A 25,244-nucleotide genomic window follows, 5' to 3' on the forward strand; every position below is an offset into this window, starting at 1 on the left:
CTTTTTCAGAACTTCCGTCCCATCTCGAGCGGCTTCTCCAGTTACCAGCGTAAACCCTCGTACGGCTCAGAGCCCCCGTCCCCCCCGGCGCCCGTCTCCTCCCCCACCCCCTACGCCAACAACGGCCACGCCAGGCCCAACAACGGCCACAGCTACGGGGGCTACGGGAACGGGCACACCCAGTACAGCGCGCCCCAGTACAGCACCCAGCAGTACAGCACCCAGCAGTACAGCACCCAGCAGTACAACGCACCCACCGCTCTGTACGCACACAACGGAAGCAACGGAAGCAACGGGGAGAGGTGTCTGTCCAACAAGATGAGTGGACTCAGGCTCAGTGCCCCAAACAGGTAGGTCGACAATTTATATTTGGTCATTAAAGGAAAACTTAAAGGCACTCGACCACGATTTTTACTGTCCTAAAGGGTTAGATTGATCTGTTCTAATGTTTCCTCTTCACAAACAGAATCAAAATCAGAATTCATTTGTCATTTCAGTATAAAAACACACAGAAATGAGACACTGTACTCAGCAGCATAAATAATCATAAGAATAAATAGTTAAAAATATTGTACAGTCTTTAAAAACAGCCCCCACCTGCCCCCATTCTCTAAAGTGCGTTCCAAGTCAGTGCTGTTTTGTACGGTGCATTAGTGTCTGAGCTTTCTGACCGAATTAATCTGCCAGACCTGGAGTTGTGTTTTGTTTCATTTACACATTTAACACACAAAGGCTTTTATATTTAATATTGTTTTTATTAATTCAATATTTTACCAGGTAAGTCAATTGAGAACACTTTTCATTTGCAACAGTGAATAGAGACATGAGACCGTGAAACATTTCCAGATTAAAAATATAAAAGTGTTAAAAGCATGTGCAATGATCCTGTAATATTCTGGATGGAGTTTTTAAAAATCGACAGAGGTAAAAACAAACTAAGAACTGAAATGAGGAGCGGCCCAAAGCTGTGTGAGCTTTAGGAACGACCGTGGTCATGGATCTGCTGGAGCGTATTTAGGCTGAGTTTTTCTCTCAAACAGAAAACACCCTGTTCCACCTCGTGATGTCATGTAGTACTATTGTGCTGTGTTTTTAAACTTTGTAGACCTTTTCTAGAATGATTGTGAAAATAATTTATAGAATTAATTTACTAGAATTGTCAATCTTTACTGAATTAAAGGTAAAATGTAGCTGCTGGCTTGAAAACTACTGCTCCATGAAATCGCGAGGTGAAAGGTTTTGAGCTTTGGAGATGTAAACAAACTAATAATAAAGGATTATTCAGACATGTGTGAATGAAACAAAACACAACTCCTGGTCTGTTTTTGAGGAGGCAACAACATTCCAGCGTGACTTAAAACTCACAAGAATCCAGTTTGTGTAATGTAGGATTTTTAAAAGCATGAAAAACACTGGTCCTCACTTACCTTACGTCAGGGGTGTCAAACTCATTTTGGTCGGGGGCCGTATCCAACTTACTTTGATCCTAAAGGGGCCGGATCAAAAAACTCATGGCATATATACCCCAGAAATAGCAATAAGTTCAAATATTTTTGCAGGGAAACACAAATCTATTACAGAAATCTTTTTTAATTGATGAACTCTTTCATTTACAAAATATTATAATATTATGAACAACCTGAAACTTTAAGAAAACACACATTCAACACAATGCTTTAACATGAACTTGTATGTAAATAGGAATAAGACCATTTTTCTTGGAAAATCCTGCACTTGGCTCCACTTTTCTCATTTTGGACATTTTTCTGATGAGGGTGTCACGGTCAACAGTCAAAACGATCGTCCTTTAAGAGCGTTTGGAAAGAGACAAGTCTTCATTTGTGCTGCTCTGGTGGGAGGGGCCACGCACAGAGACGCTGCTGTGATAAACACCACAGAAAATTAACAAGATTTTAATAGAAAATATAATTAAAATATTTTAGCAGAAAATCAGCCAAGGGCCAGATTAAAGGTCTTGGAGGGCCGGATCTGGTCCCCGGGCCGTATGTTTGACACCTGTGCCTTACGTATTCAGAGCATCTTAATGATTCACCACAATGAGTTTGTAAGTGCTTTGCCCAACTTTCAGAGAAGGCTAAGATAACGCTAACAACAACTATCATGCTAATGTGCACTTCCAGATTAACAGACATTAAATGCTTTATAATAAGATGCAGCCAGCACACAGCAGATTTATTCTATTTTATTTTGACCTTTAGAGTTTTAAATGAGCGTAAATGACTGTTGTGTTTTAGTGTAATTGAATAATGTCGTGACTTTTCTTCTCCATAACTGTAAAACTTGGATGAATGGGGCTGGGGTAGTGATCAGTGGAGGTTGGATGAGCCGATTTGCAGCCATTAGTCTGTCAGTCTGTCCCAGGTCAGATGTGGCGGCAAAAGTAGTTTATCTTGCCAAATCCAGAATGTTTTTTCTCTGTATTTTTTTTTTTTTTTATACAGATTGATATCAGTCTGGACCCCACGCCCTCTGTAGCATCTCAAGATCAGTCAAACGTTATCGTCCAATTAGATTTGTTTTTTTCAATGATCCATGTGAAACAAAGGAGCTCATCACATCAACACATTTTCTATTATAAATTTTACATTTCTCTCACCTCAGATGAAAAGTTTAGCGTTTTGCTCCTTGATTCTGCCGAAATCCACGATGTTTTTCAATTCCCTGTGAGATTTTTTTCGTTTATCTTTTCCAATATGGACGAACAATGCGTGTTTCTGATTGGCTAATCCATCTGTCAATCAGGGCTATCTAAAAACTGGAAGATTTACCTGTGACCAGACTCACATCTTCGTAAAGTATTGGAGAAGTGTGTATTCTGGGTCGAGTAATGGCGTAACTCTGGTAAGAAACTTGAAGAAACCACGTCTAAACCAAACTTGCGTTACACAGTGTTGGGAAGGTGACTTTTAAAATGTATTCCCCTACAGATTACAGATTACATATCCCAAAATGTAGTTTGTAACGTAATCCACTAAATTACTGAAGGTGAGTAAAGTAATCTGAATACTTTGGATTACTTGATTTGCTGTAGAGAAGCAAAGACGAGGAAATCTTCACATAAAAGGTTTTGTCTGATAAAAGAAAATGAAAAGCCGAGTCTTTCCTTAATCGATTTAAAATATTATTGATAGAAGAGGAGGAGACACGGTCCGCACAGCATGGTCCTGTTAAGTCCTGTTTTAGTCCCGGTTTAGACCTGGTTTAGTCCTGGTTTAGACCTGGTTTAGAGCTGGTTTAGACCTGGTTTAGTCCTGGTTTAGACCTGGTTTAGTCCTGGTTTAGACCTGGTTTAGTCCTGGTTTAGACCTGGTTTAGTCCTGGTTTAGTCCTGGTTTAGACCTGGTTTAGTCCTGGTTTAGAGCTGGTTTAGTCCTGGTTTAGACCTGGTTTAGAGCTGGTTTAGTCCTGGTTTAGTCCTGGTTTAGACCTGGTTTAGACCTGGTTTAGACCTGGTTTAGACCTGGTTTAGACCTGGTTTAGAGCTGGTTTAGACCTGGTTTAGTCCTGGTTTAGTCCTGGTTTAGAGCTGGTTTAGTCCTGGTTTAGTCCTGGTTTAGAGTCCTGGTTTAGTCCTGGTTTAGACCTGGTTTAGACCTGGTTTAGAGCTGGTTTAGACCTGGTTTAGACCTGGTTTAGTCCTGGTTTAGACCTGGTTTAGACCTAGTTTAGTCCTGGGTTTAGTCCTGGTTTAGCCCAAAATTTTAAAACAGGAAAATATCACCATGTAATCCATTTATTTCAGCAAAGTAACTGTAATCCAATCACCACTCACTGAAACAGTAATTGAACAGTAACTGAATACAGTTACTCATAATTTGTACTCTTTGACTCTGATCTCCGGTACATGTAATCTGTTACTCCCCAACACTGGCGTTACACGTTACTGCTGATATATTTAATAAACAACACATTTGGGGAAAAAAAAAGAAAAAGTAAATAATGCATGTTTCTTTTCCCCATATGGTTTTCTCTAAATGGTCCCCGCTGGTGCATGTAGAGGCCAGGACCCAACTTTCCTATAGGGCACTTTATTACACCTATAAACCCCATCTTGGCTTACTCGTGACCTAGTTTTATTTAAAAGATTGCAGCTTAAATTCGAAAATGTGCGAATATGAGCCATAAAGTCCGTCTTATTGAGTTATAAAAATGCTTGTAAAATCCATTTTCAGTGTTGCCGTTTCTTAATAATTCACAGCGTGTTTTTGGGGCAGTGCCTGGACTCGGACGGACAGCTGGAGGAGTGTGAGGATATGGCTTACGCACCTGTGCTCTGGATCACTGCAGAAGACATTATGCTGCTTTCGGATCTTCTCAAGTGGCTCATAAAAGCTCAGAGTTTAGAATCTGCATCTCCTGAAAGAAATCGCGGTCCCTCTCCAGCCTGCTCATTCATGTTCTACCCCGATCCAGGTGTAAAATGTTTGTTTGGAAAGTGGAAATGATGTTCTGCGCGTTTGACCCGACCTGTCAGGAGAAGAGGGCGACTGCAGCGGCGCGCCCGAGATGCCACCTCCACGTAATGAGGCGGGATCAAAAGATTAGCTCAGCACAAGGGCTTTTGAGTGCGTTTAAGGCCGGGTGTTCCCTGCTACGGGTGCCAGAAAATTAATAGCAGTGATGGGACCTTCGGCTCTTTTCTTAGATCTGAATCTGAATCTTTAGGATCATTTCAAAGAGCTTTTTTTTCATTTATATGACAGAAGACTAAAATAACTTCTTTTATCTACAAGTGAATCAAGACTTAGATTTGTTTAAAATGGTTCAAATTATGGTTGATCTAAATAAAACTTTGCACTCAAATAATTGTAAATGTCATGAAACCAAATGTTTTCTTTTTCTTTTTTTGCTGGGCTCTTTTGAAAAATGAGATTCGGATCCACCCACACATGTCAAAACAACAGTTTTAACTTTCATTACGAGTGGTTCAAAAGAGCCGACTCTTCCACAAACATCACATCATTAATTAACAGCACGGCTTGTAGATCCCGATTTCGATTTGGTCAAAATTCAAATCCAAATCCATTTTATTTCTATAGCACATTTTACAAACAAAGCAGTGTCCGAAGTGCTGCGCAGAGATCATAAAATGACGACAACAGAAAGATAAATTGTTAAAATTTGGTCATACCAGTCCTAAAACAATAAAACCAGTCAAATCTAATAAAAGCAAAAACAATAAAAGCAGTAAAATAGCAATAAATGAGTAAAATAAATAAAACAAGCGCAATCAGAGACGTCAACCTGGTCCCCATGAGGCATCGGTGGGTCAGTTCATCACCACAGAAACAGTTCATGAGGAGCCCAGCCCATATTACATGATCTTTATATCCACAATGTCATGTGTGTATCTGTACAGGCCCATGAACATTAGTGTGATATTGGTCACACATGAGAATGTCTGTGTTTACTAGTGTGGAACCAAAATATCATTTTTCATGAGTTGTGTGTATGTTAGTTGTGTGACTGTAGATCAGTGTGTTGTGTATGACCAGAAAAACAAGAAATGGAAATTAATTTTGTTCCAGTTAGAATTTTAACGACATACACTGAAAGAGAAAGGAACTGTTATAATTTGTGATTATCTGGGAAACTATAAATATTTGACTATACAAATGCATGGAATTATAAATAGATAATATTTTTTCTGAGATTTTGAGGCACTCCCTGTTGCTCGAGCTCCATCCTGCAATGAAGTTACATCCAAAAAGCATATTTGACCTTGGTTACCTTGACCTTCAAGTGACTTTGACCAGTTTCACCAGGTTTGGTGAATATTTTAGGCCGCAGATGATTCAGAAATTGCCGAAATTGCCTATCCTTTATAATGGCGTGACCTTTCAATGAACCCGCATGACCTCAAATGACCTCAGATCGTCACCAAACTTTTTTGTTTACAGATTACAGATTAAATACCCCAAAATATAGTTTGTAACGGAATCCATTAAATTACTTAAAGTGAGTAACGTAATCTGAATACTTTGGATTACTTGATATTGTCATGTTTTTTAAAACTCCATGAGTGTAACAACCACATCCTGAAAATTCTTGTTTGTTTTCTTCAAATTGTCTGTTGAGCCCAAGTCTCCATGAACAGGACTTTTATTTGCTGTAGAGAAGCAAAGACTAGGAAATGTTAACATAAGATGTTTTGTCTGCATAAAGACAATAAAAAGACCAGACTTTACTTAGCCAAATTAAAACAATTATTGATAGAGAAATTATTTTTATATGAGATCACTGCTGCCTTAAATAATGTCCACCCTAATGTTAGGCGTCATATTGTTTAGACCTGGTTTAGTCCTGGGTTTAGTCCTGGTTTAGTCCTGGTTTAGTCCTGGTTTTAGTCCTGGTTTAGTCCTGGTTTTAGTCCTAGTTTTAGTCCTAGTTTAGTCCTGATTTAGTCCTGGTTTAGTCCTCCTGGTTTAGTCCTAGTTTAGTCCTAGTTTTAGTCCTGTCCTTTTAGTCCTGATTTAGTCCTGGTTTTAGTCCTAGTTTAGTCCTGGTTTTAGTCCTAGTTTAGTCCTCGTTTTAGTCCTGGTTTAGTCCTGGTTTTAGTCCTAGTTTAGTCCTGGCTTAGTCCTCGTTTTAGTCCTGGTTTAGCCCTGGTTTAGGTTTTAGTCCTTAGTTTTAGTCCTGGTTTTAGTCCTAGTTTAGTCCTGCTTTAGCCCAAAATGTGAAAACAGGAAAATACCACCATGTAATCCATTTATTTTAACAAAGTAACTGTAATCCAATCACCACTCACTGAAACAGTAACTGTAACCGAATACAGTTACTCATAAGTTATATTCTGATTACGTTAACGCCGGTACATGTAATCTGTTACTCCTCAACACTGATCAGAACATAGCGTAATATGGACCCTTAAATCCACGACAAGAGTTCGCCAACAGTGTCCTTCTTCCTCACTGTCACTTTCGGTTTACAGCGATTTCACAGAGTCTCTCCAAAGACTATGAACCAAACCGCTTCTTCTGGCCTGTAGCTGAGTCTTAATTGTTCTGTCAGTCTCGTCCCGTGGTGTTGGAGTGGGTTTGGAAGTGACTTGATGGGTGGATGAACCCAGCAGACTTGAGTGATTAGAGCTGCAGGCGTCAGGAGGCACGTGTCCGCAGCTCTGTGGAGGAGAGCGACTGACGGAGAGCAAAGTTTAGATTAAAAGCGTATTCCGTTCTCCTGGTGGTCTGGATTTACCCGTCTGGGCTTTTACCGGAGTTTAAACACGGCTCTAAAATTAGTCAAACAGAATCAGACTTGTTTTGGAGTGAGAAACTTAGCGGGAGACCTACACTGTTATACATGGGCGATGTATCGGTTCCGGTGTCTGTATCGGCCGATATTTGATATTTTTTTGGAAGTGAAAGTTAGTTTGATCTTTGCTTCAAACTGATTTTAACTTATTAACTTGCTCTGGGTTTTAACACTTTAGGCGCCAGAGGTTTTTTCGTAAAATATTAGATTTTTGACATCTTAAACCTGGTTAGGCCTGGTCCAGTCCTAGTTTAGTTCTGGTTTAGTTTTTTTTTCATCCTGATTTAGACCTGGTTCAGTCCTGGTTTAGTGCTGGTTTAGTCCTGGTTTAGACCTGGTTCAGAACTGGTTTAGACCTGGTTTAGTCCTGGTTTAGACCTGGTTCAGAACTGGTTTAGACCTGGTTTAGACCTGTTTTCATCCTGGTTCAGTCCTGGTTTAGTCCTGGTTTAGACCTGTTTTCATCCTGGTTCAGTCCTAGTTTAGTCCTGGTTTAGTCCTGGTTTAGACCTGGTTCAGAACTGGTTTAGCCCTGGTTTAGTCCTGGTTTAGACCTGGTTCAGTCCTGGTTTAGTCCTGGTTTAGACCTGTTTCAGTCCTGGTTTAGACGTGGTTCAGTCCTGGTTCAGTCCTGGTTTAGTCCTAGTTTAGTCCTGGTTTAGACCTTTTTCAGTCCTGGTTTAGCACTGGTTTAGTCCTAGTTTAGTCCTGGTTTAGTCCTAGTTTAGTCCTAGTTTCATCCTGGTTCAGACCTGGTTTAGACCTGGTTTAGACCTGGTTTAACTCTGGTTCCGTCCTGGTTCAGTCTTGGTTCAGTCCTGGTTTAGTCCTGGTTCATTTCTGGTTTAGTCCTATTTTCAACCTGGTTTAGTCCTGGTTTAGCGTGAATGAAATTGGACTCACTATTTGGCAAATCGGCCATTTATTCAGAGCGGCATCTTGTCAACTCAAGTCGACAGTGGCTCTTAGATTATTGGTTATATCGGTTTATCGGTTACAACAGCAGGACAAATATCGGACATTGTATTGACTCAAAAACCAAAAAACAAATTTTAAAAAACATATTGGCTCATCCATACATATTTTCTTAGCTTAAAGTCATGTCTAATTTGTAATTATTTCGTAGGGATGCACCGATCTAGCTTTTTCTGTTACAATACCAATGTTAATACTTTGGCTTTCAGCATCTGCCGATACTCGATATAAACCGATACTAGTACAGAGACTGAAAACAGCATTGATTTCCTTTAAACACAAACAGCAACAGGTAAAAAAAATATCCATGTATTTTGTAACTACAGAAACCGTTTGTAAAAATACAAATTGGAGATAATGAGATGTTTTGGGCCAACATTAGGGCCCGTAAATCATAGTTTTACACCGATTTATAGACTAAAATGGGAAATCGGCTGACCTGATATTTTGGAAACCGATATCTGATCCACCACAGGCTGCAGGGCTTAATGTTCAATTCGGACTTTTTTCGTGAAATCCGATTTTTTTGCCAGGTTGTTCACATTTCCAATTAAATGTGACTTGTATGTGATCTCCAGTGTGAGCTTTAAACACCCCAAAAGTGTCCCGCATGAGCACTGGAGACACGACAACATCACACACAGCAAACGTGCTCAGTGTTTAAGGAAATCGCCTAAACATGGACACAGCGTTGAGCACCTGGAGATTTTAAAGTTGCTCTTGTACCGGAGACAGAACATGAATAGATTATTTGTTTTAAGGAGGAGATTGAGAAGGAGAAGGACGAGGTTTTTCACTGCTTCACTGACACAATTTTCATATGACGAGAAGAACGTTTGTGTACATTTGTGACGTGTAGGTGGGATGAACGTGACCTGGTTGTTCAGACTGAAGTCGCATGTCAAAAGATCAGATATGTATCAGTTTTAGGAGCACGTATCCAAGGCTGCGTTCAGACTGCAGCCTGAAGTGACCCAAATCCGATTTTTTGGCCTCTATGTGACCTGTATCTGATCTTTTAATGACAGTCTGAACGACACAGATCCGATTTTTTCAAATGTGACCCAGGACACTTGGATATGTGGCTCCTGAAACCGATACATATCTGATCTTTTGACATGCGACTTCAGTGTGAACGACCAAAGCGCATTCATCCACCTACACGTTATCAACAAGCCACAAACGTCACTATTCTGCGCTGAAGTAGGCGAAAATTGTTAACGAACTCCGTGTCACTGAAGTGAAGCACATCACCACTCACCACTCTTGGCTCCGTCTCCACATCCACACGTTCCTGCCGCTGTCCCACAAAACACCACGCCAAAAACCTCGTCCTTCTTCTTCTCAATCTCCTCCTTAAAACAAGTAAGTTGTTCATGTTCTGGCTCCGGTACGAGAGGAACTTTAAAATCTCCAGGTGCTCAATGCTCGCGTCCATGTTTGAACAACTTCCGTAAACACAGAGACGCTCGCTGAGGTTGACGTCGTCGTGTCTCCAGTGCACATGCGGGACACTTTCGGGCCGTTTTACGTTCACACAGCTGATTACATACAAGTCGCATTTAATTGGAAATGTGAACGACCTCGCAAAAACATCGGATTTCACAAAAAAATCGTAATTGAGCGTCAAGCCCTGCAGACTGAACGTAGCCCAAGTGTCCTGGTCACATTTGTCGTTCAGACTGTTCAGATCAGATACAGGAGCATAGGTGAGAAAAACTCTGATTTGGGTCACTTCTTTTCAGTTTGAACATAACCAAAATGTTCAATATTGGTGTCAGTATTCAAGATCAGTACTGTATTGGTGCATTGCTATTATTTTGTACATTTCTGCTAATTCAGGTGTTTTAAAATACGACTGCTGTGTACTTTTTGCGAGGGGTTTCAGTTGCAAAGTTTCAGAATCTGATTGTCCTGATGACAGTAAATGAAACGTGTTGTTCTTGTGTGTTTCCTCCAGCCCAGAGCCCCCCATCCCCTCCCCTGACGTCACACAGTCTGATGTCTACAAGATGCTCCAGGACTACGAAGAGCCCGTGTCTGAACCCAAGCAGTCCGGCTCCTTCAAGTACCTGCAGGGCATCCTCGAGTCCGGAGACGGAGGTAAATACAGGAATACAGCTTCAGTTATTATTATGAGATCTTATTGCTTTGTCTGGAATGTTTTACTTTCTATCTTCGTGAAGACCAAACCAGACCAAGTTACAGGTCAGATCTGTGGAGAGGCGACCCTGCTCACAGTCAGAATGTCTGTTTTTCTAGGTATTTTTCAGCAATAAAACCACCTGTGATTGAATAAATGTAAGGTAGAGCTGTTTAATGTCACTCTGTGGAACATTCTCGGCCAGGGGTGTCAAACTCATTTTGGTCCGGGGGCCGTATCCAACCTACTTTGATCCCAAAGGGGCCGGATCAGAAAACTCATGTCATATAAACCCCAAAAATAACAATAACTTCAAATATTTGTGCAGAGAAACACAAATCTATTACAGAAATCTTTTTTAATTGATGAACTCTTTCTTATTATAATATTATGAACAACCTGAAACTTGAAGAAAAATTCAATTTCAACACAATGTTTTAACAATAACTTGTTTGCAAACAGGAGTAAGTCCATTTTTCTTGTAAAATCCTGCACTCGGCTCCACTTTTCTCATGTTGGACATTTTTCTGATGAGGGTGTCACGGTCAACAGTCAAAACGATCGTCCTTTAAGAGCGTTTGAAAAGAGGCAAGTCTTCATTTGTGCTGCTCTGGTGGGAGGGGCCACGTACAGAGACGCTGGAGACGCTGCTGTGATAAACACCGCAGAAAATTACCAATATTTTAATAGAAAATATAATTAAAATATGTTAGTAGGAAATCACTCAAGGGCCACATTAAAGGTCTTGGAGGGCCGGATCTGGCCCCCGGGCCTTATGTATGACACCTGTGTTCTAGGCAAAGCAATGACTTCTCCATAAAAATAAGCAGGTGATGAACGCTCCACCAGAAAGTTACACAAAGTAACAAAGGAGAAAAATGAGGTACAGGCCCTTTTAAGACTTAAAGGTTGTATAGAGGATTTTTTTAAGGAAAGAGAAATCCAGCAACAGTCCTTTTTTCAAATGTAGTGCATGCGTGACACCACCTTCCTCCTCCACAGGTCCCTCTAGAAATAATTTAGAGACCGATACCTCGGTTTTTAGACCCTTTGTCTGCTTCAGTCGCGCCGTCGTTGGAAGGAATCTCCAAGAATCACCTCAGTTTGTCTTTGCTCCTTTTCTCCTTCTCTTCTTCTTTCAGCGACCTCAAAAACGGACTTTCTTTTGCGGCGAACTGGTCGTTTATTCTCATCCGACATCGCAACAAACTTTATGCGAACTGCGAGAGAGCCACAATTAGAAAAAGCCTCTAAGAACCGCTGCATAGTTACCTTAGAAACATAGGGAGTTTGATTGACAACCTAACAGCCAATAGAAAATGAGGCAGCCTCGTTTTCTATTGGCTGATGTTTATCTGGCCTCAACACGTCCACAGTTGATAGATTTTCTTTTTTTTTTTTTTTTTTTGGTCATCATAATTACAAGGCTGCTGCGTCTCTGTAATGGTATTTTAAACTTTCATTGACAAGTTGAAACAAATAAAAAAATCCTCCATACAACCTTTAAAGTTAAAGGTTCTATATTACAGGAAATTGACTCTTGTGATGTTTTAGTCATGTTGGAATGTTCTTACCTCAGCAAAAACATACGTGGAGTTGTGTTTTGTTTCATTCACACATGTTTGAGTAATCCTGCATTATTAGTCTGTCTCCGAGTTCTGCACGGGTCCATTTTTGGAGACCCACACCAGCACCACACCGGCCCCATAACCCGTGATGATCAAAGTTAAATCTGCACCCGCCCAGACACGTTAACATTCCACCCGTTACTCCCCCGTGCCCGGGATAAATCGGGGTCAACCCATTAGTCCGACAGCCCAATAGTTCATCACTAAACCAGGACTAAACCAGGACTAAACCAGGACTGGATCAGGACTGAACCAGGACTAAACCAGGACTGGACCAGGACTGAACCAAGACTGATCCAAGACTAAACCAGGACTGAATCAGGACTGAACCAGGACTAAACCAGGACTGAACCTGGACTGAACCGAGACTGAACCAAGTCTAAACCAGAACTGAACCAGAACTAAACCAGGACTGAAACAGGACTGGACCAGGACTGAACCAGGACTGAACCAGGACTGAACCAAGACTAAACCAGGACTAAACCAGGTCTAAACCAGGACTAAACCAGGACCAAACCAGGACTAAAACAGGACTGGATCAGGACTGAACCAGGACTAAACAAGGAGTGGATCAGGACTAAACCAGGTCTAAACCAGGACTAAACCAGGACCGGATCAGGACTGAACCAAGACTAAACCAGGACTGAACCAGGACTAAACCAGGACTGAATCAGGACTAAACCAGGACTGAACCAGGACTGAACCAGGACTAAACCAAGACTGATCCAAGACTAAACCAGGACTGAATCAGGACTGAACCAGGACTAAACCTGGACTGAACCAGGACTGAACCAAGACTAAACCAGAACTGAACCAAAACTAAACCAGAACTGAACCAGAACTAAACCAGGACTGAACCGGGACTGAACCAAGACTGAACCAGACTGAACCAGAACTGGATCAGGACTGAACCAGGACTAAACAAGGACTAAACCAAGACTAAACCAGGACTAAACAAGGAGCGCAGCCGTCTCCTCCGTTGATGATTTTACGTAATAAAAACACTAAAGTCTTTCTGAGTCTGGTCCATTGTTTTGGGAAAAGACCGGGAAATGTCACTTGCTTCAGGGAAATTAACATCCTGGACACACATCAAATCGTTTTCTCCAGCTCGTCGTTCATTTGATTCACCTGACCTGCCCGTGTGTAATCTCTACCCGCCCGCATACTCACCTGTAAAATTCTAGAACATTAAAAACCCGCTTGTTTCAGCAACGATTTGCTACATCCGACCTGGTGCAGGACTCTGATCTGTCTACTTCCTGTATTACAACATCTCATCAACACTGTTGGGCAAGTTACTTTAAAACTGTAATGCCTTATTTATTACTTATTACTGTCATTTCAAAGTAATTCGTTACATTACAATATTACTGCATTTAAAATGTAAGGCATTACATTACTATTGCATTACTTTAAGTTACTCTCACCAAAATAACTGCGAAAAAGCTGAACTTTTGAGCCGTATATGGACTGAACCAGGACTAAACCAGAGCTGAACCAGGACTAAACCAGGACTATAACAGGACTAACCTCAGACTGATTCCAGGACTGAAGAGGAGGACTAAACCAGAACTGAACTAGGACTAAAACAGGACTCACTGTCAGGACGGGCTCGAAGGTGACGCAGGAGAAAGGACCGGCTTTGCTCCGCACCTCATGGAGGTAAGAGCGGCTGTCGCCCGATCGCTCTTTATGGACCCTGCTGCGCGGGCTCACGGTCCTGATTTCAGCAACTATTTGCGGGTACAAGACCCGGTGCAAAACTCTGCTACAGCGCGTAACTTCTACCTTCCTTCAACGTGTTCAGAAGTCCAACTTTTTGTGCGATGGTTTGCATCGTCCTCTGTCTTTTGGGTGTGAGCGCAGGAGACTTTGTCAGTGCAGAACGTTTCGTCGACGTTGTGGATTTTGTCGGAGAGAAAACTTGCAGACATACAGCACTTCAGAAGCACACTGCTAGAGATTGAACATGTATTTAAATTTGAACATATTCTGTACTGTAGAAGAGACAGGAGTCCCTTAGCCGATCAGGACACAGCGGGAGGAACGCAATACGTGTTCATACACTAAAAACAAAAGGCATGCAAAATTGCACAAAAAAAAAATTCTAAAAATCAGCGAAACAGTGAGACCGCGAAAAGTGAATTGCGTTAGAGCGAGGGACGACTGTAAACCAGGTCTAAACCAGAAGTGACCCAGGTCTAAACCAGGTCTAAACAGTGTAGAGTTCTGGGTCGGTCCTTTCACCCGCGGTTAACTGAAAGTCTATCCGGCCGCGTCTCCGGCGTTTCACCGCTGCTGATTTCACGGTGATTTTAGCGAATTTCTATGAAGAAAAACCCACCACTTCAATCCAGGTTAAAAAATCTTTGTAACGCGCGTTACTCACATTTGTACCGAGTAAAATATTACAATTTTTCCCCCTGTAATGCCTTACATTACTGCGTTACAGCAAAAATCAACGCATTACTGTAATACATTACTTTTATAATACATTACTCCCAACACTGCTCATCAAAAGGTGGAACAGTTTTCTGACTGAGAGAAGAACTCATCTTAAATCTGCAGGGTATGTTTTTTTCACGCGGCAACAACATTATAACACGGCTCAGAAAACAGCGTAACGTGGGCCCTTTAAGTCTGTTTGGTGAAGTCTGGAGTTGCGGAGGACATCTCATCATCTCTCGCTCCTCTTTGCTAATCCTCCCGTTCTCCGGTGAATACTTTTCCTTTTATAGAGACGCACACAGGTCTCGGAGAGGTGGACGGGAACACCGGGTTTTTTGGACAAAATGAGAGCGACTATTAACCTAAAGATGAAGTGCTGTGAATAACTCCACAGAAGAAGTGGGGAGGAGAGTTTTGTTAGGGACAATTTACTGCGAAAACAACTTCAACAAAAGAACTATAACCTCGGATTTACGGCCTTCCTGTCTGGCTTCTGTCCGTTCAGCATTTTTGAGTCGTGTGACAAGATCCTGCACTGCAAAAAAGGAGCAGCAGCAGGAGCTAGAGTGTCTGTGTTTGTTTGCTCGATAAGGAACATAAATTCAAACCCATTTTTGAGTGTGCTCGCCACTCCACAGATCTGACCTCTAACTTGTAATGCACGATTTGGTTGTACACAGTGTTGGGGAGTAACAGATTACATGTACCGGAGTTACGTAATCAGAGTACAAATTATGAGTAACTGTATTCAGTTACAGTTACTGTTTCAGTGAGTGGTAATTGGATTACAGTTACTTTGTTGGAAATAAATGGATTACACAGAGTTTTTTTCCTGTTTTCACATTTTGGGCTAAACCAGGACTAAAACCAGGTCTAAATCAGGACTAAACCAGGACTAAACCAAACCAGGACTAAACCAGGACTAAACCAGATCTAAACCAGGACTAAACCAAGACTAAACCAGGACTAAACCAGGTCTAAACCAAGACTAAACTAGGACTAAACCAGGTCTAAACCAGGACTAAACCAGGACTAAACCAGGACTAAACCAGGTCTAAACCAGGACTAAACCAGGTCTAAACCAGGACTAAACCAAGACTAAACCAGGACTAAACCAGGTCTAAACCAAGACTAAACTAGAACTAAACCAGGTCTAAACCAGGACTAAACCAGGACTAAACCAGGTCTAAACCAGGACTAAACCAAGACTAAACCAGGACTAAACCAGGTCTAAACCAAGACTAAACTAGGACTAAACCAGGTCTAAACCAGGACTAAACCAGGACTAAACCTAAACAGGACTAAACCAAGACTAAACCAGGACTAAACCAGGACTAAACCAGGACTAAACCAAGACTAAACCAGGACTAAACCAGGACTAAACCAAGACTAAACCAGAACTAAACCAGGACTAAACCAAGACTAAACCAGGACTAAACCAGGACTAAACCAAGAACTACTAAACCAAGACTAAACCAGGTCTAAACCAGGTCTAAACTAGGACTAAACCAAGACAAAACCAGGAGTAAACCAGGATTTAACAGGACTAAATCCTGCTGTGTGGACGTGTCTCCTCGTCTTCTATCAATTATATTTTTAATTTGGTTCAGTAAAATCTGGGATTTTTATTTATTTTTTATCAGACAAAACATCTTAGGTTATGATTTCCTCGTCTTTGCTTCTCTAGAGCAAATCAAGTAATCCAAAGTACTCAGATTACGTTACTCACTTTAAGTAATTTAATGGATTACGTTACAAACTACATTCTGGAGTATGTAATCTGTAATCTGTAGGGGATTACATTTTAAAAGTCACCTTCCCAACACTGCTGGTTGTACAGTAACAGATGTTTTTGTAGCTGATTAAAATGTGCTTATATTTTTTGCTTATAGATATATTGTAAAAGAGGTCTGCGCCCAAAATGAGACCAAACTGGTGTATTGTCAGAGAATCAGGAAGTACCTGTTAGCATGCTAGTATTATCCACTCTGGCTGCTCAAAGTTGTGGAAAACGCCACGTAGCTCCGTTGGTGTGTTGGCGGTTCCAATCCTGTACTCGACATAAAAGAGAACAGGATGGGGTCAGATCCATTGACCCACGGGTTGGCAGTGTGATTCCAGCTCTCACAGATGCTGTCGCTGTGTCCTTGGGCAAGACACCTAACCCGCCTTGTCTGCGTACACTGGAGTATGTGCATGTGTGTGTGAATGGGTGAGTGGTTCCTTGATGTAAAATGCTTTGATGAGTGCCTTGAAGGTGGAAAAATGCTATATAAAAATGTGCTGTGTTAATGTGAATGTGTTTATCAGGCTTATGACCTCATTGTGGTGAATAATTAGGATGCTCGGAATGTGTTACGAAACTGAGGAATATGTTTGGACAGCTGTAATTTCGCAATTTTCTAATTTCAAACTAAATGTATTATGGCACATGTTCTGAATATAACGTGTACAAACTAGCCAAACTGGCGCCACCTAGTGCTCAGTTTCATTTGTCTTCAGTGACTAGGTCAGGAATCAGAGTACACTAGACGGTTTGCAAGAATCTCGGAAGTTGTAGACCGTACACCGGCCAATCAGCTGTGAGCTGTGAAGTCATGACGTCAAACTCGTCGCGTCTGTCTGGGTCCCTTTTGTGGAAGAGCACAGCAGTAAACAAAGCGTCGAGGTGGACGTAGACGAAGACAGACATTCTGTGTTGGCAACGATTCCTGAGATCGAGGATTTGAAGCCGGAACAAAGAGAATGTTTGGTGAATTTTATCAAGGGGAAAGACGTTATTCTTATTCTTCCTTGGGATTTGGCGCATTACATAACACACGACCAAATAGCAGGGATTGGTTAAATAAAAAAAAGTACCCTCCTACCATCGAGCGAACAAATCCTAATGCTGCGAGGTGAATCAGACTTGAAAGATATAACAGAAATGTTTGGTGAATTTTATCAAGGGGAAAGTCGTTATTGTCCTAATTCCTATGAGATTTGGTGCATTACATACGTCACAAACAAATGACAGCGATTCGTGAAATAAAAAAAGTACCTGTCTACCGTCAAGTGAACAAATCCTAATGCAGCGAGGTCAGACGGTTTTCACGAAATGAAACCAACTAATGGATCAGGCTATGGGCAAAACCCCAGTCCTCAATTTTCTCTGTCCTGAAAAGAGCCCCCTTCTTTTTTTTTTTCTTTTTTTTTGCAGTGTGAACAGAGGTGTCCTGTAGTTGTTTTCACTGCCTCTCAAGGACAGAGCTGAATAATGAGTAAATATAACTGGGCTTTAAGCTCAGCGTTGACCTCAGAGGGGTGACCTGCGCTCTGTTCTCAAAGATAATACATGATTAATGTTTAACAGTGGCCTCCTGGAGAAAACAGACCTTCTTGTTAGAATCCAGGCTGAAGAATGTGGGTGGACAGTAACACGCTGTGACTGAACAGAGCCGAGCCTTAGGCAAACACTAGTTCATAATTAACATCAAACATAAAGATATACTCTGAAAGCACAGTAAATGTTCAGTATGTGTTCACTCGGCTTATGTACTTTTTGTACTGTTGCTGGGTTTCAGATGACATCACAGAATTCTACAGGTTCAATCATATTTAATACAGATGGGATGCAGCTAAAGTTAATATAGTTAGAATGGAGATTTTTGTTTTAATACAGTGAGTTTTGGGGTCTAGTCACTGATAAAAAAAAGATCAGGTTCAACATGTAGGAATTTATCTTTTGGATATTGCATGGAAAAGTACAATGTAATCAATAGAAAACATTGGCTCCTGCCCCCATCTGGTAGTATGACATTATCACATTCCAGAATCTGAAAACCACCAATATAGAATTGTGCACTACCCAGTTTCCCACTATCCAGACGTGAAAAAAGAAAGAGGCATGTGTGTATGTAAGGGCTCAAAACCTACGTTTCACCATTAAAGAGCGATTGTTGTTGGCCTGGCATGTTCCACAGAATGGTAAGAAACTTCACAAAACCAAGTAGCTCTGCTCAAGTGGAGTGTGTGCCCCTGGATTTGAAGATTGGTAGTTTGAATCTGTTCATAATTGATAGAGCGATCAGATCCACTGACTCACAGGTCAGTGGTGGTATTTCAGCTCCTACAGATGAATGCTGTTGTGTTTTTGAACAAGACACTGAACCCATCTCACCCCCCTTGTCTGTTTACAGTAGAGTTGTGCAAAAATATTGAAATATCAATATATCATATCATTTAATTTGATGATACAGTATCGTTATTGTTGGTTTCTGTATCGATGTATCGCCAAGAGTAAGACTAAACTATTTTATGAAAGAGATACAATTGTGTTAGCCAGGCTGGCAACACCTAGTGCCTCCACTCAGTTTCATTTCTCTCCAGCAACTAGGTCAGGAATCAGAATACACTAAACGGTTTTCAAGAACCTGAAAGTTGTAGACCGTGCACCGGCCAATCAGTAAAGAGCTGTGAAGTCATGACGTCAAACTCATCGCATCTGTCTGGGTCCCTTTTGTGGAACAGCACAACAGTAAACAAATCGTCGAGATGGATGTAGACGAAGACAGACATTCTGTATTGGCAACAATACCTGAGATCGAGGATTTAAAGCCAGAACAAAGAGAATGTTTGGTGCATTTTATCAAGGGGAAAGACGTTATTGTCCTTCTTCCTTCAGGATTTGGCGCATTACATACCACACGACCAAATATTGGTTAAATAAAAAAGTACCCTCCTACCGTCGAGCGAACAAATCCTAAGGCAGCGAGGTGAATCAGACTTCAGTTGTGTTGCATGTTTGGAGAAATTTCACTTGTTTCTGCGATACACTCGACATTTTCACTGTTTTGAGTAAAATGGGTGTTTTTCATATGAACTTAGTGGTTTAACAAAGACTTTTAGTATCACAGCCATGATTTAAGCTTTGTTTTTTACTGAACCGTATCGAACTGTTATATATCGTATCGAGTCGTATTGAATCGAAAGTGCACTATATTGAAAACCATATCGTGGCCTATGTATCGACACATTCTTAATGATACCCAGTCCTAGTGTACATTGGTGCCTTGAAACCTTTTTTTTTTTTTTACTATATTTGGCGCCTTAAAACTTCCTATAATTGAAGACGATTTATCTCTGTGACTATTTTGACCTCTACTAGTAAAGTTCCATTACCGTTACTGTTACATAAGACGAGTAACAGCCTGTACGTTTGACGGACAGCTAGGACTGACCTGACGTGAAAGTGACGATTACAGTGACTGTGACTGTACTAGTGTACCGTTACTGTTACATAAGACGAGTAACAGCCTGTACGTTTGACGGACAGCTGAGGATGTGGTGTGCCTGACGGGGTTAAGAGCTTAAAGTGCACTGTGTTTGTTCTGTGTCAGTGAACTGGGCTGTGATTGGCAGGTTAACCCCTCCATTCAGCTCCATACATTTACTTTGGGATCATATCAAAGCTACCTGTCCACCGGTCTATCAAACTACCACAGCAGCTGCAAGACCAGAAGACCTCATTTGTGCTCGGAGAAAAACACGTGTCAAACTCCACTCCGGTTTTATAAATGCGATTTTAATGACAGCCTATAATGTTGTTTTCAAAGCTGGAGTTGCGCCCATCTTCCTTCTGCCGTAATCGTGTTTTTATTCACACGCATTCATTATAGACCTTATCTTTGTTTTCCTCATATTTTTTACTTTAAAAAGTCCTAATTACGCAAAATGGACTCGTTTCGTTTCATTCACATGTGTTTGAGTGATCCTGCGTTATTATCCTGTAAAATGCGCAGCTCTACCTTGTGATGTCATGAAGTAGTAGTTTTCACGCCAAAGATGTTCATTTTGTCTTCTTATGTACTTCAATTTCTTGGGTTCTTTTTGAAAGACAATACAGTAAAGTGTATTTACCTTGTTGACATGTTTCGGCTGCTGCATCTTCAGAACTGTCACCGGTGTTGGTGGTGACGTGTCGTATATCAGCTGTTGTTACTTCCTGTAGGCGTGGTCAGCTGTTGTTACGACCCGGCAACGACCTGAGCGACCTGCCGGGTCCATCAGGCTGACCACGCCTACAGGAAGTAAAAACATCTGACCACGCCTACAGGAAGAAACAACAGCTGATAAACGACCACCACCAACACCGGTGACAGTTCTGAAGATGCAGCAGCAGCCGAAACATGTCAACACGGTAAATATACTTGACTGTTTTGTCTTTAAAAAGAACCGAAAAAGTTATGGTAGTTTTCAAGTTAACAGTTTTACCTTTAGTTCAGTTGAGATTGGCAGTTCCAGATCTAAAATTTCCATATTTTCAGACTAAAAGGTGCACTGGATTATAAAGTATAAAGTAATGTTGAATTCTCTCGTCGTGCACTGGATTATAAGACGCATTAAGCGAAACAAGCTGACAACACTTGAGACTGATCTTTAGCTCAGGCGTCCACGATCCATTGGCAGATCGAGGCGTAATTCGCCCGGCGTTGCCTCCCTGTCTTGGTGAATGTGGATTATGAATGTGAATGTTGGTGGATTCAGTTTGTTTTTTTTGTTTTTTTCTACGAGGACTCAAATATACATTGAGTAATAATGTGCAACTTGGACACATTTTTTTTTTAAGTTTTACAGAAACAAAACTAAATGGCCCTACTGCCGAAACATTGCTCCCTCTCCTCCTCCTCTTAAGTAATTTATGTTTGAATTGCTCATTCTTTTATACAGAAAGAAAACTTAAAACTGCATGGCTACTTTGCATAAACTATAAGAGCTGAAAAAAAACATCTCGCTCCTTGTGCGCTGATGTGTCATCTTCTGTCGGACTAAAGGACATGTCTCAGTGGAATATGAGTGTTCTCCGCGAGTTTCCAGACTCTGGTAGCCATAATGCTCCCACAATCCATCAAGCGGCGCAGCTTCATAGTTTACCAAAGTCGTTCTAAAATATTTTGACAGATTTTTGAGCGCTGTGTCCCACATAAAATCGGTTCGAGGTCAGTTAGCACAACCAGAATTAATACATAAGGCACCAGATTATAAAGTGCACTGTTGATTTTTGAAAAAATTAACCCTCTCCAGGCAGGCGTTGCAGATTTGCAACAGCTAAATTCCAATTACCTACTTACTCCACATCCATATTTTATGAGCTTTTTTTACTCAGGAGCCTTTTCTCCCATCCATGCTGATAAACATGGACGATGCAGAGAATGTGCAAGAATGGCTACACGCAAATGGCCTACCAGAAGTGCAAAATACTTTTTTGTTCACAAAGGATAAAAAAGTCAGGATTGTATCTTACTACCCCATATTATAATTTTCCCCAAATATCAGATTTTTCCTGATACTAAAAATTGTATTTGAGCCTGGGAGGGTTAAAGGATTTTAAGTGCGCCTTATAGTCCCAGAAATATGGTACTTTTAAAACATCCTATATTACATAAAGCTGACTCTTGTGAACTTTAAAACATGTTGTAATGTTGTTACCTCTTCAAAAACACACTTGGAGTTGTGTTTCGTTTCATTCACACGTGTTTGAGTGATCCTGCATTATTATTCTGTACATTTCTGAAGCTCAAAATGCTCAGCTCCACCTTGAGATCGGCAATTCCAGGTCTGAAATGATCCAAATGACTCTAGTGAAGGTGTATGGAGCACTTCCTGTATTACCATGTGACATCACAATATGGAACAGAGCGTTTTCTGTTTTGTGTTTTCTGTGTCCATGTTGTTTTTAATCACAGTCTGAAATATTGGTTCTCAGAGCTGGAGTTGAGCCTATCATTTCATCTTGTTCTGAAATAATAATGTTTTCATGCACAGAAATTATAGACTTTATCTTTGTTTTCCTGTTCATCAAACATTTTAATCAAAGCTTGTCTAAACTTTTGAGTCAAAGTACACGTTTCACAGGACTCAAAATCACGTAAGAGTAATCCTTTGGAACAATATTTAATCCGAAAATGTAAGGTCCTGAAATAAACCGAATATGCCGACTTGTTTCCAGAAATACATGGCAGGCAGTGGTGAAAGGTCATGAAGTACAAGTAGAGAACAACCTCTGCCTGAAACTTTTAAAAACAAAGGAGTTGATAGTGGATTTTAGGAGGAACAGCTGTTCACCGCCGCCTCTCTACATCATGGGCACAGAAGTTGAAAGGGTGTCCTGCTGGAAGTATCTGGGTCTGCACATCACCGACAGACTAACTTGGTCCACTAATGCAGCGAGCATTGAGTGCGTATACATGCACATCAGTAACCCGGTTATGATCGGGTTTTTTGAGTATCCCGGTTTCTTCATGGTGCATGTATACGCAGTAACCCGGTTTCAGTATCCCGGTTATTAGAAACCGGGATACTGTAGCTGGTTTATTCCGATAGTAACCAGGATACTTGTGGCATGTATACACAGTACCCCGGTTACTGCAACGTAAAGTTGAGTGCGCATGCGTCCAAAAGACACTTTCCAGCCTGTCAACACAACAGTAGTGACATAAATAAATTGACCAACATAAATAAAGTGACCAAATGAGTGAAATGACTGTAAAATTAAGAGCTGCGCTAAACCTGCACACGTACAATCTGCACTCGTACGACCTGCATCGCTGAAAAGCTAAAACATGAACTATCTCCTATACTCTATACGCACGGAACACACTTACCATCATTAGCACCTCTTCTGTCACAGAAATAACACACATAATCCACAGAGTCGTGTCAGCGGCGCAAGGAGCGAGTTGTTCTTATCGCCGCTAGCAGTTTATGCTAATTAGCCAAACGGTCTTAAGTTTCGTTTCTGTAAAACGTAAACAAATGTGATCACAGCTGAATTATCTGATCAAACGGGCTGATGTGTCTATAGTGTTTATGGTTTATATGTTGTAAAGTTGAGTTTATTTATGCAGAAGATTTTAATGAAGAATCTGCACAGTGGATTGTGGGAGATCTCGTAGCTCCTTAGCTTCTTATGCTAAAGGTGCTCACGGTTTGTATTTTTCCTGGTTTATGAAATTGATTTAAGTTAATTTTTGCGTCTGCGCATTCGTAAGATTATGTCAAGAAACCGGGATACTCCATTTGATCATGTAAACGCGAATATGAGTATCCCGGTTTCTCAGTGCGCATGTAAACGCAGTAACACGAATACTGACATAACCGGGATATGGCTAATAACCGGGTTACTGATGTGCATGTATACGCACTCACTGTTAAGAAGGCCCACCAGCGTCTGTATTTTTTGAGGAGACTCGAGGCTGCTGGACTAGGCCTCCCTGCCCTCATGTCTTTTTATCGATGTGGAGTGGACAGTGTGTTGACCCAGTCCATCACAGTGTGGTACGGCCACTGCTCAGCCCAGGAAGGAAAGCTCTACAGCGTGTGGTCAGAGCGGCAGAGAAGATCACTGGATGTGACTTTACACCCACCAGTGACATTTACGAGGAGCGTTGTAGAAGACGGGCCTCCAGGATCATGGGGGGGACGCCTCGCACCCTCCCACCACCTGTGTGTTCCTCTGCCTCTGGGAAGGAACCGAGGAGCATTAAAGCCAGAACATCTCGGCTGAAGTTGAGCTTTTTTCCTGAGGCTGTCAGACTTTTGAACAGTGCTGCCTCTCTATCTTGCCACGTTTTTTACTTGTACTTGTTCATTGGAACTGCTAAATGTTGTTGTTTTGATGTGTTTACTTTTTAACATTGCTTATTTATTATTGTTTTTATCTCTTTCTGGATCACTGGGCCTCGGGGAGCGCATTTCATTCTGTGATGTGTTTCTGTCGCATGCTTGAATCATAAAATAAAGAACCTTGAACCTTGAACCTAGTAAAGTACTGTACTACTGTAGTGTACTGTATTTGTACTTCATTTTTTATTTTATTTTTTATTTTAAAGTGGGTGCTTTTTACTTTTACTTCACAACATTTGAGCGCAGGTACCAGTACTTTCTACTTCAATAAAAAAAAAAAGAAAAAAAGACCTGGACTGAAAAGTAAAAGTATTTTTCATGTGATTTCATCCACCACTGATGGCAGGCTATACTTTTGAGTCAAGATCAACCAATATGTTTTTTGTTTTTTTTTCTCTGTCGATACTGATTGATTAGAATCCAAAGCAGCCAATGACCGATAAGCTTATTTTCCCCAAGTTATGTAATTTAAAAGTACTGCTGTGTAGTCACATTTTGTACAGCTATCTCTTTGTATTCAAGTTTGTATTGAACCTTTTTTTGTATTTTTTAGGCAGCAGCATCGACCAAAACAAAATATCGGCCTGTCAGAGTTAAGGCCTATAGCTGATATGCCAAAAAATCAGCTTTACTTCTACTTTATAGAGTTGATAAAACATAGAAGAACTATTGGTAATGTTAAAAATGTGGAAAATATCCTCATGAATGTATGTATTATCCTGGTCCTTCAAAGTACTCATCAAAGTATTCATGTACCCAGCTGGTTTGGGAGATGGCCTCTAGGCAATGTTGACTTTCCAGGACAGTCAAGGGTAAACAGGAGTATCAGATTACCCAGAATTCCACAGGAGGTTGTTGGAGATGGGTGGAGGGACCTAAAACCTGGAGTTAGGTTTGATGGATTCATCTCAGCTCAGCTAAAGACATAGGTATCTCTAAACATTTGGGAACAGTTCTCTTGCTCTCAGAGGACTCATTTAGTAATTAGCTCATAGTTCTTGAACAAGTTGTAACTTAACTTAAGAGAAATATAAATTGTTCATTCAAAATACTGAAGTCATTGCGTATGTACATGTGTAAGAGTGTTTATATATGAGCAAGAGTGTGAC

The 25,244-nt window shown here is 41.0% G+C and overlaps 1 protein-coding gene across 1 annotated transcript in view; it reads left to right on the forward strand.

Moving 5' to 3' along the window:
- pdlim4 (PDZ and LIM domain 4) overlaps window positions 1-25,244 on the forward strand; it is a 175,602-nt gene that overhangs the window by 128,964 nt on the left and 21,394 nt on the right. Inside the window, exons 4-5 of the mRNA XM_020917906.2 lie at window positions 10-350; window positions 10,211-10,353. Of these exons, the coding sequence (XP_020773565.1) occupies window positions 10-350; window positions 10,211-10,353 (484 nt within the window). The remainder of the gene's footprint in view (window positions 1-9; window positions 351-10,210; window positions 10,354-25,244) is intronic.

The sequence above is a fragment of the Boleophthalmus pectinirostris genome, unplaced genomic scaffold, assembly GCF_026225935.1.
Source record: "Boleophthalmus pectinirostris isolate CB_2022bp ecotype Guang Dong unplaced genomic scaffold, ASM2622593v1 HiC_scaffold_12, whole genome shotgun sequence".
Classification (NCBI taxonomy): domain Eukaryota; kingdom Metazoa; phylum Chordata; class Actinopteri; order Gobiiformes; family Gobiidae; genus Boleophthalmus; species Boleophthalmus pectinirostris.